The sequence below is a fragment of the Triturus cristatus genome, chromosome 12 (genome assembly GCF_964204655.1).
Source record: "Triturus cristatus chromosome 12, aTriCri1.1, whole genome shotgun sequence".
NCBI lineage: Eukaryota > Metazoa > Chordata > Amphibia > Caudata > Salamandridae > Triturus > Triturus cristatus.
In genome coordinates, this window is record NC_140595.1 from 529333124 (window position 1) to 529350560 (window position 17437).

Genomic DNA, 17437 nt, shown 5'->3' on the forward strand with positions numbered 1-17437 from the left:
CTAATACTAGCGCTACTGGCAGGTTAACTCTGCCATAGGATCACATTCCTCTAGATTTGTTCAGAGGATAGTGAAGGCGGGAACCCTTGAGTCCTGCTGAAGCCATCCATTCACTTATTTATATAACAAAAGTGTAGAGAAGAGTGTTGATAGCTATAATTACAGGCAGGTGCTTGTTCCTTTTTCTGTTTGTGTACTCCAAGTTTTATGTCTAGGTATTTGTCTCCAGTAAAGTCTATTATTTATAAACAATATGGCAATTTGTTCTTCATTTCAATGTATTCCCTATTAATGAGTGATGTCTGTATTTTCTGTGAGCATCACTTCACTTTTTATCATAATCCAATCCGAGTTTATTTTTATTAACTGTCACACCTGTAAATGAGAAGTTTAAATGAAAGTGTATTGTGTGCATTCAGTTGAACAGTGATCAACATTGTTATGACGTCACTTCTTTCAGCTTCTGGTTGGCTCTGAAGACTTTGACATCAGAGTGTTTAAAGAAGATGAGATTGTGGCAGAAATGGCGGAAACCGAGGTAAGAAGAAAATGAAAAAGTTCACTGAAATATGGCATCAGAAAAAGTTAGTATTGCGATCACTGATACTGACGATGTAGAGAAGCTCTTTGTGAGTTCCTGAGTTTCACCTGGACGTGACGTCATCAAAGGGCTTTCTGCTTTTGAGCTAACAGTATTGCTCACGATGAAACAATAGGACCGAAAATATAGCCATGTTGAAACTGTTGGAAACTTCCAAGCTTTGTTAAAGAAAAGAGTTCCATGTATTGTTGTGCAGAGTGGAGTGGGACCGTTTTTTCTATCACTGGAGATTTACAACATACCTTGGCTGTCGATGTGTACTCTCCTCATATCGAGGATTTCTATTGTGCACATAGTGGATGACAATTATCAAACGCCGTTAAACTAACTGACTTTAATAAGTGCGACAGGTGAAGTCACGTATTGCAAGTTTATGGGTTTATGCAAGATTAGTAGTGTTTCCTTGGTTAGTGAAAGGGGCACATTCTATTGTGAAGAAATGTAGTGTTTTTTCCCTTTGATGAGCGCTGGCACTCCACTTTTCAGGGAAGCATATACCTTTGAAGAGATGGACCAACTGACAAAGCCAACAATGTGAATATGTTTTGAGTCTTTCCAGAAAGAAAGGGTGCTTTTTAATCCATGTCAAAGTAGATCATGCAGAGGTGTGCCCTGAAAGCAAGGACTTAGTGCATGGGGGCACACAGCATAAACCGTGCTGGTGCGCCTTGCAGAGGATATTGTTCTGGACTCTATCATTAGACAATGAGCTGAAACATACAGCATCTGTCATTAGGGTTTATAGCTGTATTTCGGAGCCTCATCCATAATGTCTGTGAGTTGACGTTGGGAGTCCTCGATTACTTTAGAAAGAGTTGCAATTTAAGAGAAGTGAATATATGTGAATGCTGAGGTGCAGTGCTTAATTTGTAAAATAATGAGTTCCAGTGCTCAGGTCTTTGCTCAGAAGCCCGCTGCACGTGCAACTGAATGTCGGTGCACTGAATACCAAAGCTGGTAGTCCTTAATCCACCTGCCTCTTTAATCCTTTACCAGACACTCCCTGCCTTTCTGTCACTCTTGCAAGTTCTGCTTTTTCCCTTTGTGACGCTTTATCCGTCTTTCTTTTCCTCCATGTTAGAAATGGTTTCTTGGTTGTCTGAGGTATGGACCCTGGCCAGGCAAGTACTACCACTTTAGTCAGAGTGAGCTAGATACACAATACAATAACTTGTGATCATCTTCTGATAGCTTGGGACAGAGCAGTCAGGCTTATCTAAAAAGGCAATGTGTAAAGTATTTGTGCAACACACACACACATAGTAACACAATGAAAAAAACACAAAAAGACTCCACACTGGTTTAGAAAATAAAGAGTATTTATATGACTAAAATAAGATCAAACAACAAACATCCAATAAATAGTTCATGAGATATGCATTTTACAAGTATCCAAGTAAACACAGTACCAAGCAGTACTTATGATCAACAGGTCATGTTTAAAACTAGTGACACACAACACAAATAGGGACAATTAGTAGTTGCTTCCCCAAAGTATTGTGGCCAAAAACTATAACAAGAGGTGCCTGTAGGGCAGCGCACTACAGGTCCCTCAGGACCGGGTAGCTGGGAGCATCTCAGCCGCCTGAATGCGTGAGGCTCTATTTGGAAGACCTCGCATGTCTGGCCCACACTACCTTAATTCAGGCGTCGCAAGGGTGACAGTCTGCAACACTGAGGCTCTCAGACAAGAAGTCAGTGTGGTTACAGCCCATATGGGTCAGTCTCTGGTGGATCCGAAATGCTCACAACTGCAGCAATTTTCCTCAGGGCACAGACAAGCTGCCGGCGCTCACCGTTGAATCTGATCACCTGAATGGAGCTGACGCATTGGAACAGAGGTGACTCCTGTAACCACAGCAACATGCTGGGGCTGCTGAAAGGGTTCCCCTTGGTGCTGCACCGTCTGGAGAATAGCAAACATGGGATCTCAGTTTGCGCTAAGTGCTGATCGTTGTCATAGAGCGTTGCTGTTCAAAAGCAAAGCACTAGACATTTGTAGGGTTCCGGTGCAGTTCAGAGAGTGTTTAGGCTGCCCTTAGTGAGACTCACAGGATTTAGAGTCTTGCAGCAATGTCAGGGGAAGAGGGAAGTCCTTTATGGCCCTGGGACCTCTAAGAAAATAGGGGGCAAGCTCTTGGAGTCACTCTGGCTGCAGTCCTTGTTCTCAGTAGGGCAAAGATCGGCAAGCAGCAGGGCAAAGATCAGCAAGCAGCAGGGCAGCTCAGCAAAGCAGAGAAGTAGTTCCTCAGAACAGTCAGTCACAGCAAAGGGGCAATCCTTACAACTCCGCGTCCTTTACTCCGGAAGAGTTCTTCCCAGGTCCAGTAGTGTACTGATTTGGTAGGGCCAGAGTCCTGGTACTTCTACCCTTTGATGTAGGGTGTGATTTCAAAGGAGCTCTCTGAAGTGCACAAGCATCCCTTTCAGTCCAGCCCTGGCTCCAGACTACCAGTACGGGGTAAATCAGCCCTTTGTGTGAGGGCAGGGCACAACCTATTCAGATGTGTCAGCCATCTATCCCCTTTCCTGCCCAGGAAAGCTATAAGTATGTAGATGAATGCAGATGAATCCACTGTCATACCCAGCCGTTCTTGTGTTGTGGCTGTCTAGAAGGAATACACAAAGTGCAGTTGTGACCCGGCCCAAACGTGTATTGGAGACTGCCTGCCACCTCGCAGAGCAAAATTAAGAGCAGAGAAATATCTACTTTCTAAAAGTGAGATTTCTAAATGGTAATGTCAAATCCAACATTACCATTAAAGAGGATTTATTACCACCATTCCAAAGATAATAAACATGAAGTAGCTACTCCTTTTCCAATCGGGCATTAAAGCTTAAACGGTGTTTAAGGAATCCCCAATGCTAGCTTATGGAAGGAGGAGGCCTCATGGGAGTGAAAAACGAATTTAGCTGTTTTTCACTGCCAAGACATGTAAAACTTTCAAGTACATTTCCTGCCTTTTAGTTACACAGCACCCTGCCCTTAAGGTCTCTTAGGCATACCCTAGGGGTGACATAAGAGTAATAAAAGGGAAGTTTAAGGCTTGGCAACAGGTTTCAAATGCGAAGTCGAAGTGGCAGTGTACTGCACACACAGGGCCTGCAATGGCAGACCGGAGACAAGTTTGAAAGGCTACCTGTGTGGGTGGCACACTCCATGGTGCAAGCCCACTAGTAGCATTTCGGTTACAGGCCCTGGGTACATAGTGTACCACTTTACAACGGACTTAGAAGTACACTAAATATACCAATCAGCCATACACCAATGTCCACCTGTTTAGGGGAGAAGCACATGCACTTTAGTACTGATTAGCATTTGTAAAGTGCTCAGTGTCCTAAGGCCAATAAAAAGATATGGCAAAACGTGGTGGAAAGCAGGCAACAAGTTGTGGGAAGACAACGGATGATATGTCCAACACTCCATCTTTCTGTTTTGTGTTTTTTCCCCTCTCTTGCTCTCCTAAATATCTGATGCAGGAAAATATGTGCCGAGCCCCAAAAATGAGTGCCGGTGGCTGCCACCAGCAACCATTAGCTTAAATTAAGCCCTCCTCTGGTGGATAGGAGAAGGCAGTGTCTGTCACTGCACTGACTAAAATTTAATGTGAACAGAAGTGTGTACCCGTTTAACTCTTTTTTTGGGCAACATAGAGATGCAATTGCTATCAACACAGATTGTGGCAACACAAAGTTAAAGCAGCACAGAATTTATGACAGGTTTGTGCTTTCAGTAAGGGCCAGTCAGCATTGTGATAGGTGCAGTCCTTGAGTTTTTCATGTCTTTTTACAGTTGCCAATTTCTGTATGTTTTTATTTCTTGCTTTCAAGCTGTAAACAGGCGAAGTGTCCAAATGAACAAATCTGAATATCCTGTGTTCCATCATTATGTATAATCAAAATGTTGCTGGTAACCCCTGTTATGTGTTCCATTGTGATCAATGGAGCACTCACAATGAAGTCTTAAGTGATCTCTGGGAAGAGGGGTATCTTGCAGTGTGTTCCGGTCACAAAAACAGGAGTTAAAGTTGGTTAAAAACCTCTGGTTATCTACCTAATTGAGGAAAGTAAGATTATGTCATCTTGATTCAGTGAGCAGCATGGAAAAGCTAAATATGAGGTTTAACGGCAGTGACGATTACTGGGGGGCATGGCCAGCCAAGATGGCGAGCAGATGTGAGTGCCCCTCCAGGCACTCTGCATAACACCCTATGGAAACCTGCACTTTCTGTGGAGGTAGAGGTCGGCCTACATGCCTCTTAAGGCTGTTCTACTTGTATAGCCCCCAGGTGTTAGAGGAGGCTCTAGCTGACTTGCCACTACGGTCAGTTGTGCTGCAGCATGTGGGCGAGCTGATAGCCATATGGCTTGACAAGCGCACACTGAGCCGGGGGCAAAGCCGAGTAGGTGCTGCAGGGCACCCCCTAAATTCCCCCAAAACCTTTGAAGTCCATAGGAACCTGAAGAGCCTAAGAAGTTAAAGCTAAGAGAAGCTGGTGGAGTGCTACGACTATGGCCACTGGATAATGAGTGAGAGTTCAACGTGCTCCACACACTGGTAAGGCCTGCGCCCTCCCTGCATCCCTGAATATCCGTGCTTAGAACAGACATTGATGCAGCAAGCCAGGCTGAGGAGGCATGGAGGTGCAGGACATGTGAGCAGCATACTAGCTCACTTACAGGTACCAGCTGCACCCGTTGATGCAAGCACTTACTGGGAGCTGAGCACCAGTGATATTGAGTCTCCAATTTCTGTAAGTTTGCTGAGAAGGGCCTATCCAGTCATTAACATTAAGGCAAAGGACTTGGGGATGGGAGGGAGGCTTGAGGCCTATGCCCTGTATGTACGCCTTGGAGGTGCTTGACTGGTTCTCCTTTGTCCTTGTGCTCTGCAGGCAACAAATGGCATACATGATACATCACAGAGGAAGGCCCTCTGGCCTATGTCGAGCTGGGTGGCTGTTGTGAGGGTGTTTGGAGGCGTGGCCCCTGGGAGATTGAGAACCCACTCCTGTGACGCAGAACTTGGGGGAGCTGGAGGGATACTCACGGCCATTACACAACTGAAACAAATGCTAGAACAGAAAATGGATGCTGTATCCATTGATGTAAATGCTATTACTTGTGGATCTTTGAAAGGTGAGTGAGCGATCACTGGACACTGACAAAAATGTGGCTGAGCTCACTGTGGAACTGGAGGACCTACGAACAACAGTCATCACTCCTATAGACAGAACAACACACTTGGATACACGCCTGGAGAATGCAGAGGGGAGATCAGAGGTGTAACCTCTGCTTTGTGGACTTTCTGGAAAGCCTGAAAAGAACCACACCAGAGCTGTTTCTGTATCGCTGGCTCAAAAAACTGCTTGGCCCTGATGAACTATTGCCGTTATTTGTAACTGAGAGAGCCCACCAGGACTTGACCTCCAAGTCCCCTCCTGGAAGCTTGCCTCCGCGTTAATTGCCTATATCCTCCATTACAGAGACTGGCTGAATAAACTGAAATGAGACTTGAATCAAGGAGAAGTTTGATTCGAAGTACAGAGCTTTCAATTTGTCCTTGACTATACCAAAAGAGTTTGGGAAGTAACAGGAGTCTGCATCCAGCTGACAGTCCACTGTTGGCTGCTGGGCATGATACTGAAACCCAGACAAGGGGCCATGCAGCATAAATTTGTAAAATTGGGTCTCCTACACTCAAAACCCCACAGAGCAATATGTTTCATTTAAGTGTATTTTGCTACATTTTTGTTTGAATGTGTCCTATTGTACCTGCGTATATATTTTATTAATTTAAAAAAAAAAACTTTTGGTCTTCATTCACCAATAGATGTACTCAGAGCAATTAACTTTCTCCGTGGCCCCCCTCTTGGTTGGCGCCGACTTGAGAGCTCTGTATCTAATGGATGCGCTTTACACAGAACCTCTTTCCCAGATTCGGTCTGTTCTGATCTTCTCCCTGGGCGACACGCAGAACGACCAGAGGGGTGAAGTATCACAGTGTAGAGGCATAATCATTGGACTGTATTCGCCCTAGTGTTTAGATTACGCAGCCAATCCACACATGGTAACCAGAAATCATTTTTCTTACTCTTCTTTTTCCGTATGACCCAATCAAGCTTCATCATATATTTTGTAGAAGTTAACCAGTACAAAAACGTTGGAGATGTATTTTTAATTCAACATTTACAGATTTCTCTCCTTGCAAGTAAGATTAAATAACAAGCATTTACAATGCAATGGTCTCGGCATTGGTAAAGTTAGAGCTATTGGCATTGCACATTACATTATTTTTGTTTGTTTTTGTTTTTAAAACATTTAGAGAAACGGCATTGTTATTTACAATGTCAATAGCTTAATCTCTCTCAAATGCGAGACCTATTTTTGTGCAGGTTTCCTTCCTGCACAAAAATAATCATCCCCTCAACGCAGGCACCCTTGCAACATGGTACAAAGGTACCTGTGTGGGAGGGGTGTAGTAAAGCAACAACACAGGAAGGGGTAGGCAAGCAACAACAGGGAATGGGCAGGAAAGCAACAACACAGGAGGTGGGACGGGGCAGGAAAGCAACAATGTGCGAAAGGGGCAGGCAAGTGACAACGGGGTAATGGGGCAGGTAAGTAACAATGCAAGAGAGGGGCAGATGGGACAGACCAGGAAAGCAAACTGTAAGGGAGGTTGGCCAAAGCTCCCATTGAAGAGTTTCTATCTATTCTGGGCCCAGTGATTGGAGGAAAGTTCTCAGGAGAACATCGATGGAAATAAAAGATCATGTCAACAGTTTAAAAATAATTGTCAGACAGTAATATTACGTGAACACAATGCAATCAGGGAAAGTATCTGACGTCCTATCTCACCTCTTTTCATTCTGTCCCATAATACTCATTTTCACATATAGATTTGTGTACCTCAGTCCTCCCTCCATTTCATGCAATATGACCTTTGTCTAGCATTTACAGTGAAATGAGTCACATCTAGTTCTGTGGGTGAGTTCAGGTTGTTGGGATTCATAGCGGCCACATCAGACAGCTCCAAACCCAATTCTGAATGGAATGCATATTTTTCACAGTGTCTGCCAGTAGGTCAGGAAGGTTTTTAGACTGCAAGCAAATGCAATCAGTGGTCTCTCTGCAGAGCACAAAGTGTGATGGCTACATTTGTGACAATTGGGATTCTACAAGAAGTTGTGTTAAAGTGCTTCACTGCTAAGTGCTAAAATGATGAAAATAGAGGGCTTATAGGGGAGTGTGTGATTATGTGTATGGGGATAAAGTTGAGGTGATGAATGAAGTATGTGCAGAAGGAGACAGTGAAAAGACTCAGCTGAAGAGGAAAGAGGACGCAAGATATGCAGCTGGAAACATTGAGAATGATTTGGAGAGAAAACAGGGCAAAGGTGTCCAACACTGTGAGGGTTGCATAAGAAAGTAGAGTGAAGGGGAGAACTGAGTGACCAGAGGCCTCAGTAATATGTAAGAGTCTGTTTTCAGAATTGAAACATCCAACCCAAAATCACTCATTACAAAATCAGTGCTAGTTGTATAGGTGATACTGCTAACAAGAACTGGCAAAGGCAATAGTTTTGTCTGGTTTGTTTCCGCTATCCAGTTAAGCTTCCGTCACTGGCCCGGATTGAGGTAGTCGCGCTCTTAAACCTAGATATTTACACCTGCAAACTACCACTACTGGAATTACCGTTACGGCGATATACCTTCTATGTTGAAGTCACCATAACCCGCCACACATGTCACAGTCACACACTTGCTCCGAGTTAAAAGTAACAGGGGCGATCACTCAACAGAAAAGCACAGGGAATAAAGAGGCGGGACCGCAGTCTGCTGTTGCGTCGCCCGGTGTGAAACCGTTATCAATGATCGACGCCAAGTAATTCACTAACACCGAAAAGTACGCCTTAACTGTAATCAGGAAAAATCAGTAACATTGGACATGTCTCAGGGTCTCTCGGAGAGCGAGGGTTAGGGTGTTTCCCGCGTGTGTACATGATGGAGACCTCTGAGAGTTCTCCGTTCTAGTCAGATAATTCGGGTGGAGGATGTACCTGGTTCGCCTCCCGCCTGTTGACGGCCTCTTCAATCCTCAATGGGTGACTTTTGCTTTATCGCCTAAGAAAGCGACGTTACGGCCCGAGGGGACCAAAAGACCCCTATAACCCCGAGCAAATGAGACCGGTATTGGTGAGGAGACTTCTGCCGACAAGAGCCACCCGGCCCGTATACACCGTCAACAGCTAGGAACTTTCTGTCGCTCCCTCAACCCTCCTTCCATGCGCCTCGGCTTAGCCGATTAGACTTCCGCCTAAGAGAGCCACCCTGCCTCTACCTTGCGTCACTGACGCGTAGCCATTAGGCTGCACAGTTTGGGCAGCGAGGACAACGATTGGCTTGTTATTTCATGTGTGCCATCTGGGTCCTATTGTTTCTTCTGCATTTAACGTTAGCTTTACCATTCGTGGGGCGGGGGGGCGGATAAGCGTAACAGAAAACGTACGAGACCAGGATATCAAGACAAAAATAGGAAAAGGAAGTAAATATTAGCGTGGTAAGGAAATGAGGTGAAAAAAGTATTTGGCGAATATTTCGAAATAGAGGAACTACAGAAAGAGTAAAAATAAAGTCGGAGAGACAGAGTAAAGAAAATTAAGAAGATTTGAGTCAGCAAGGCTATGTTTCATGATACCACCGTTGGGAGTTTCAGAGAAGTAATTCTCGTAAACAGCTTTTGAAGAGTTCACCGTTGAACAAGGCAAAGCAAAAGGCACACCACCGCCTTTCTCCGAGGCAGAGCAGAAATGCCTCGGAGAAACGCAGCGTCCTTTTCGGATTCGGGGGCGTGTTTTGCTGTTATCTCCTCCAGCCATTGGCTGGAGGAGATAATTAGACTTTCTGCAAAAAAAACGCCCCCCGATTCGAAAAGGACGGGGCATGATCGGAGTGACGGGACCTCTTCTCCAATGGCTGGCCAGCATTGAAGAGGCCAGCCAATGGAGAACAGGGGAGAAGAGGGGCGGGTTCAAGCCCCTCTTCTCCAAGTCATTAAATCTCGCGAGCGAGACTGCGCAAGCGCAGCCTTCTCTAGCCGAGACCTAAAAAATTAGCTTATTTTCCTCTAGAGACATTAACTCATAATTTGGTAAGAACCCAAAAAATACCAGGATTATGCTCGCCTGAATATCCGGCCCAAAAATGGCTTTCATACCTCTACTTACAGACTCCCAGAAATGATGTAGCATTGGGCAACTTAAAAACATATGCACATAATCTGCTTTTTCCTGGAGGCATTTCGGACATTTCGGGATAGGACCCTTCACAAATTTGGAAAGCTTTAAGGGAGACCAGTATACCCTGTGGAGACAAAAGATGTGGTTTCTCCTTAGGTTTCAGCTTGAACTATGGAGTACAAGATGTTATAAGATACTTGTCATAATTCTTCTGGATAGGAGCCCGGCAAGCACTCTCCCCACAGCTCCGATGGAAGTTTAAAGTTGCCATCTGTCAGGTCCGCGAAAAGCCAGTACAGAAGCGCCACCTCTCTCTTTTTCCGACTCTCTTCCTCAGGGTCGTCTCCAGTTCGTTAAAGCAATCCACAGTTGTGCCAATCGCTTGATGCCAGCTCTTGATTTGTAAGTACTTGAATTTGGATATTTTGTTTTCCGCAATTCTCCTCAACTTTTCCCACGAAGCAGAGAACCCTCTGGTACAAGTTGTACCCAGCATACTATCCCGGCTGTTTTTAAAGGCGTTACCAAGGAGTCCTTGGTCCATTTGGACGAACCCGGGGCATCCCAAATAGGCACCAATGCGCTGTAGTAACTGATTTTCAATAGTTTTCTGATCTTAAACCATGTAGAGGCTAACCCATTTAGAGTCTTTAAGCGTACTTTTAAAAAAAAACTCGGATCACCGAATTTATAAATGAAGCCTTGGTCTCCTCCCTTTAGGTCTAACAACATTTCCTTGAAAATTGTCCCAATGTCCGAACTGTCAGGTTCGTTCATGAGCATCTTCCCAGCTCTCATTAGGAATACCCATGCATATGAAACTAGGTCTGGCAAACACAACCCTCCCTTATTTTTCTTTCTGCGTAGTTTTTTCCAAGATACCCTTGTACCTTTGGAGGCCCATATAAAGCGATTTATTTTGCCTGGAGTTTTTTTAATCCCTCTTCTTTAAATGCCAGGGGGATGTTTTGAAATAAGAGGATAAGTTTAGGTAAAACCATCATTTTTACTAAATTAACTTTTATTGTTAAAGGTAAGTATGCCCAGCTAGTTCGAGAGTTGCAGATATCTTTACTGATTTTATGGAGATTCGTGTCTGTAATATTCTCAATGTTTTGCGTAATCATGATGCCCATATATCTTATCTCTTTTTTCATTGAATAGGTATTCATATTTAAATTCCAGGCCATGCACTCCATCTTGGTCGCATTTATCTCATAACCAGAGACCCGACCAAACTGTTGTGCTTCATTATATATTATTGGGATTGCTGTGTTTAGATCTGATGTATATACCATCAGATCATCGGCGTATAAAGCCACCTTTTTTCCCCAGGACTTATACTTAAAGTTAGATATTCCGGCATGGCTTCTGTTCTTTCCGGCTAGAGGCTCAATGTATAGGTTAAAAAGCAGCAGTGATAACAGGCACCCCTGCCTTGTTCCTCTCCGAATTTCAACTGGAGCAGACAAGTTCCCGTTCACTAAAATTCTGGCTATGGGAGTTTGATAGAACGAGCCAACTGTCCTGCAGAAATTCTCCCCCAGGTTACACAGTATTAATGTATGTATTGAATAGGCCCAGTTGACTCGGTCGAACACCTTTGTGGCGTCCAGCGTGATGATGGCCAATGGTGTTTTGTGGAGTGTTGCTCCGATCAAATTGAATGTGAGCTCTTGAATTCCTCTCCCCTGGACGAAGCCTTTTTGATTCTTATGTAACAAACCGCCTATAACTCTATTTAACTTCTCAGCTAAAATCTTGGCAAAGATCTTATAGTCAAGATTAAGCAGAGAGATTGGTCTATATGAATCACAAGAGCTAGGCGATTTTGATGGTTTAAGGATCAAAGCCACTGTAGCTTCATTCCAAGAATGTGGCATATTCCCGCCCTTTTCAAAAACATGGGAGAATAACTTTACCATAACAGGGATGAGGACCTCCATCAGAGATCTTTACAGTTCCGCCGGCAGGCTGTCCGGTCCTGCAGCTTTAACTGGTTTTCCTGCTGCTAATGCTTTCTTGACCTCACTCATTGTTATCGGGTTGTTAAGATTGCAAGATTACTTCTCGCTGATTTTATTCGGAACATCTTGGCCCATCCAGGTCTTTATAGCTTCCTCTTGGACAGTTAAACACTCGTGGTACACCTTTTCTAAGTGCTGTTGAAAAGCCTCTTCGATCTCTGCTAGGCTCTTGAGTGAATTCCCAGAGGCATCACGTTTTACTTCTTTGATGTTGCCTCTGACTAGATCTTGTTTAGTCTTCCAGGCTAGAAGCTTTCCACAGCCTTCCCCATACTCTAAGTGGGCAAGATTTCTGGCTTGCCATCTCTTTTTCAGCCTTGAGTCGATCACCTCTGCCATCTCTGATTTGAGAGATTGCAACTCTGCCGTAGTGTCTTTAGCCACCGAGTTACTCCCAAGGGTTAGCCTTTGCTCTAACTTCTGGATTTTACGTTTTTTCTCCTCCACCTCAGCTCTGTGCGTTTTCTGTCTAGCAATTTGAAGTGACGAATTGCATCCTCTCAGGAAGGCTTTATAAGTGTCCCACACAATTTCTATGGGTGCACTGTCCATGTTTGTCAAGAAGAAATCTTTTGTGACTACCATTAATTTCTCAATCACATCTTTGTCTAACAGGATGGTACGATCTAGAGTCCATCTTCTGTGAGTCAGCCTAGCTGGGACTTTTAAAGTTACTGCCGAGTGATCAGGAAAATGTTCCCCCAGATGTTTTATATCCTTCACCCAATTTTTCAGGACATGACTAATTAGGAGAAAATCTAATCTGGACTTGTGTTTATATTTCTTATTATGAAAGGTGTACCCTCTTCTATTCCCCATTTTATCTCTCCATACATCTAGTCATTCTAACGGCCTCATAGCCATTTTAACCGTAGATCTCATTTTGCAGTTCTGGGTTGCTCTGCTCTTTAGTGACCTGTCTATGACTGGGTCTAAGACCACATTGAAATCTCCTGCCAGGATTAAGGGATCTGGGAAGTCTAGTAGTTCAGAAAGCAGACTCCTAAAGGGGGCTGGGTCATCTATATTGGGACCATAGTATCCTGCAACTGTAAATTTATAAGCGTGGCATTTAATTTTAGCTATGGCCCATCTCCCCATCTTGTCAACTTTACTGTTTTCTACTGAGATAACGGAGTTTCTTTTAATAACTATGGCCACCCCCTTTGTTGTTAATTGTTGCGTCGTGCAAACTACATCTTGGATCCGGCTCCTAGACTTGCACAGATTCCTCATCTCACTGTCTGTTAGATGTGTCTCCTGGAGTATAAGGATTTGATCTGGTATATATCTCAGATAGTGCCTGCATATATTGTTTTTTTTTTTATACCACATATTATTGTTGGATCATGTATCACATATCCCAAATGGCCCACCACCCTTCTGTTCTTAAATAGTTTAACCCTTTCGCTGCGGCGGGAATTCCGCCGCAGCGCTGGGGGGTGCGGGGGGGCAGCGCTGTGCTCATGACGGAGCCGCTCCATCATGAGCCACGGTTGAGCTGTGCTCATGACGGAACGGTTCCGTCATGACTCCGCCCCTTTGCGTTGTCCCCCCGCACAGGCGGGGAAACAGCGCCGCGTAGGTGGAGCGGCCGCCAACGGCCGTGACATGACGGAACCGTTCCGTCATGAGCACACGGCCACCGTGGCTCATGACGGAGCGGCTCCGTCATGAGCGGGGAAGGGGTTAAAATATTTTAGTTGTTTTTCTGTGTCCCCTACGTTTTGCTACCACCCTAGCCAATTACAGTAAACACAATTTCATGTGACGCTCCATGAGTCATATAATCTTTCAAAACTGACAGTGACAAAAGAATCAAAGATGGACCATATTCCTCTCTCAGACCCTCAGGGCCGCTATGTGATCACCTGGGGCAGGTTGGGGGAGGACTCTATCACGATAGCTAATTGTTATGGTCCGAATGTTGATAGTCCAGACTTTTTTCATGATGTATGGGGTAAGATAATGGCGATTGGTTCTGCGCACATAATATGGGGGGGAGACTTCAATGTTGCCCTCAGACCGGCTCAGGATCGCTCTCACCCAATGCCGCACCACTACACTAAATCCAGGGAGGCGCTGTCCGGCATACTCGAGGAGGAGGGGTTGGTAGATGGGTGGCGATATTCACATCCCTTGGGGAGGGAGGGCTCGCATTTCACATCTCATTTAGGCAGCTGGGCGAGAATTGATTATTGTCTGCTATCCCGAGGACTGGCCTCGGGTATCCGAGAAACCTCGCACTTGGCCAGGACGTACTCGGACCACTGCCCGGTAAAGCTATCGCTTACTCTGCCAGGATATGCTGCTCCTAGACCACGCTGGCGATTGCAGCCCACTGTGCTGCTAGATGCCATGTTTCAGACGGAGCTCGAGGAGGAGATACTAGATTTCTTCGCGCGGAATAAAGATTCGGTCAGCAGTGTAGAGGTGATATGGGAGGCCTTTAAAGTGACGATACGCGGCTATTGTCTCTCTAAGAGCTGTGGAGTGCTTAAAGATATACAACGCACTCTCAGCCGCCTGGAGCACGAACTGAAAGAGTTGGAGGGCCAGATGTGTCGGGGACAGGTGGAGGCAGCGCACAGTGCATTTCGGGAAACGCTCACTAAATACGAGGCCGAGGCGCAACACGAGCTAAAGTTTCGTGGGAAGTATTGGGTGGCCCGCAGATACGGAGAGGGAGAGCGTCCGGGGAAGGTTCTCGCGGAGGCGACGCGCCCCCCTCGTTTTGGTACCCACATATTGGAAGTGCGTAGCTCGGATAGCGCGGTTCACAGGGATTCACGCGCTATACTCGACACATTTGTGGACCACTACCGCACACTCTACACGTCTCAAAGATCGGGGACACTCGAGATGGATGATTTCTTGGGAAATGTGGCCTTGGGATGGTTGGGGGATGCACAGCGGGAGTTTTTGTGTCACCCGTTCGAGCTCGATGAGGTACGAGAGGCAATCATGCAGCTGCAAAATGGGAGGGCGCCGGGTTCCGATGGGTTACCGGCAGAGTTTTATAAAAGTTACATTGACGTGATGGCACCGGTCCTCCGGGAGGTGTATGCGGAATCCCTGGAGGTGGGCGTGCTGCCGCCGTCAATGAGGGAGGCAGTGGTCACCTCGTTACTGAAGCCTGGTAAGGCCCCGGACTCATGTGACTCTTATAGGCCACTCTCGCTAATTAATTGTGATGCCAAGATACTGGCTAAGGTGCTGGCGAATCGCCTTACGTTATTGATGGACAAGCTTGTCCTGCCGGACCAAGCGGGGTTCGTGCCCGGGAGGTCCACCTCCCATAATCTCCGGACGCTCTTCTCCCTGGTGCAGATGGTGGATCAGGAGTTCCCACTTGCTGCTGTGTTCCATGATGCAACAAAGGCGTTTGACTCAGTGGAGTGGGACTACTTATTCGGTGTCCTTCGACGGATGGGTTTCCCTCAGCTGTTTCTATCCTGGTTGCATTTGCTGTATAATCAGCCGACGGCCGGAGTGCTTATCAATGGGCACCTATCCCCACAGATGCAGATCTCGAGGGGTACCCGACAGGGATGCCCGCTGTCACCCCTGTTATTCGCACTGGCCGTGGAACAGTTAGCTGCTAGGCTCTGGCAGGTACACAATGACAAGGCGTTCCGCTGCAGCTTGCGGCAGATACTGGTCTCGCTTTATGCGGATGACATAACATTATATATTAGGGACCCGCAAGACAATATTAACCCCATATTGCGGGAGTTTATCCGATTTGGGCGACTCTCCGGAGTGGGCATCAACTGGGGAAAGATCTATGGTGTTCCCGCTCACTGCGGCGGTGACCCCCTTCCCACTTGATTTCCCGCTGGAGTGGTGCCAGGAGGATTGCCGGTACCTGGGAATTCAAGTAACCCGAGACAGGGACGAGATTATTAGGGCGAATTACGGCACGGCTGTGGAACGGCTCAAGGCCAATGTCACGAGGTGGATTGCGCTGCCATTATCAATGGCGGGCCGCGTGTCGCTCATTAAAATGAAGGTACTCCCGCAGTTTCTATACCTCTTCCTCAACATTCCCTATTACCCGGGACGGTTTTTTTTCGCCACGCTGCGTTCGGAACTTATACGATTGGTATGGGGTGGTAAGCAGTCGCGTCTGAAATGGTCTATCCTTACCAGGCCGTATGCTCAGGGAGGATTCGATGTTCCAGACCTCGAATTATACTATTTATGTGCTCAGGCACATTATGCCTACTATTGGATGCGTCCCCCGCGGTATATGCCGCAGATAGCAGTAGAGGCCTGGCTGGCCGACCCTATCCCCCTCGCTGGCCTTATACATGGCTATAAGGAGGCGCCTGTTGTGGCGCCCACCACGATCACTAGTACGGTGGTGGTGTGGCGACGTCTGGTGGCCCTCATGGGAGCCTTGTTCCTGTACTCCCCCAGATTGCCGCTCACGTATCATCCGAGTCTAACATTGCTACAGGAGAAGGGGTTTCGGGACCTCTGCGCCAGAGTGGTGGTCGCGACTTGGGGGGACCTCTTCCGAGACGGGACCTTTCGCACCGCTGACAACTTTTTGCAGGGCACGGCGGGCACGCCGCTCGATGTATTTCTTTACGTGCGGTTGCGACAGGGTATGCGATCATTGCTTCCCTCTTTCCCTTGTGAGCCAGAGTGTTTTGCACCGTTACATCTGCTTTTGGGCGCGACGGACGGGGGGCATTTGGTGTCCAGATTATATGCCTCCGTGCGCGAGCGAGACACGGGAGAGTGCAACTCGTCCCGGATCCGATGGGAGGAGGAGTTGGGGAGCGACCTCACGGATGACCAATGGCTATACTGCTGTCGCCAGACGGCACAAATATCGGCTAGCAGTAGGTTCCGGGTCATACATTTTAAATTCCTGCACCAGATTTACTATACACCGGTCAGGAAGCTACGCTTTGGGCTGGCTGACTATGATCGCTGCGGGAGATGTGGCCAGTTGGGGGCGGGATTCCTGCATCTTGCCTGGAACTGTGCTGCGGTGCGAGGCTATTGGGAGCAGGTGTTCACAGCGCTTGGGAGTATGATTGGGACTCCGCTAGAAGGAGACCCGCTGCTTGCGCTATTGGGGCATACGGCTCATATCCCCCCGACCCATAAAAAATACATTGCCATCGCAATGCTCCTGGCGAAGCGAAGAGTGGCCAGCAGATGGGGTAGGGGCCGAGCTCCGAAATTCGAGGAGTGGCTGGCGGACATGACGTTTTGTCAGGAGCAGAGCACCACTTACGCTGAGCTATTGCCACGAGCCTCACGGCCCAGGGATGTGTGGGGACCTTTGGTGGGATACCTCCTGGCGCGGGGTCCCATAGGGGGTGCCCCTGTGCTGGGGGCGGCGGGAACTGCCACTGAGAAGTGAGTGGTGCGACTGTCTCTGCCTGCGGTGTGGCTGTGCACTCTTGTCTGGTAGGGTTTGAGCGGGCTCCATGGAGGTTCGGAAGGAAACGGGGCTTGGTGCATGGAGGGGTCCTGCATGCATTGTGTGGATGGGATTTCTGTTCTCCTTTTGCTGGGTCTATTTACTCATTCGTCTGTCTCCTTCC

The 17437-nt window shown here is 46.9% G+C and overlaps 1 protein-coding gene across 1 annotated transcript in view; it reads left to right on the forward strand.

The window, feature by feature from the left end:
• Positions 1-17437, forward strand: part of BBS2 (Bardet-Biedl syndrome 2) — a 263238-nt gene that overhangs the window by 126439 nt on the left and 119362 nt on the right. Inside the window, exon 8 of the mRNA XM_085638719.1 lies at positions 461-538. Coding sequence (XP_085494845.1) covers positions 461-538 — 78 coding nt within the window. The remainder of the gene's footprint in view (positions 1-460; positions 539-17437) is intronic.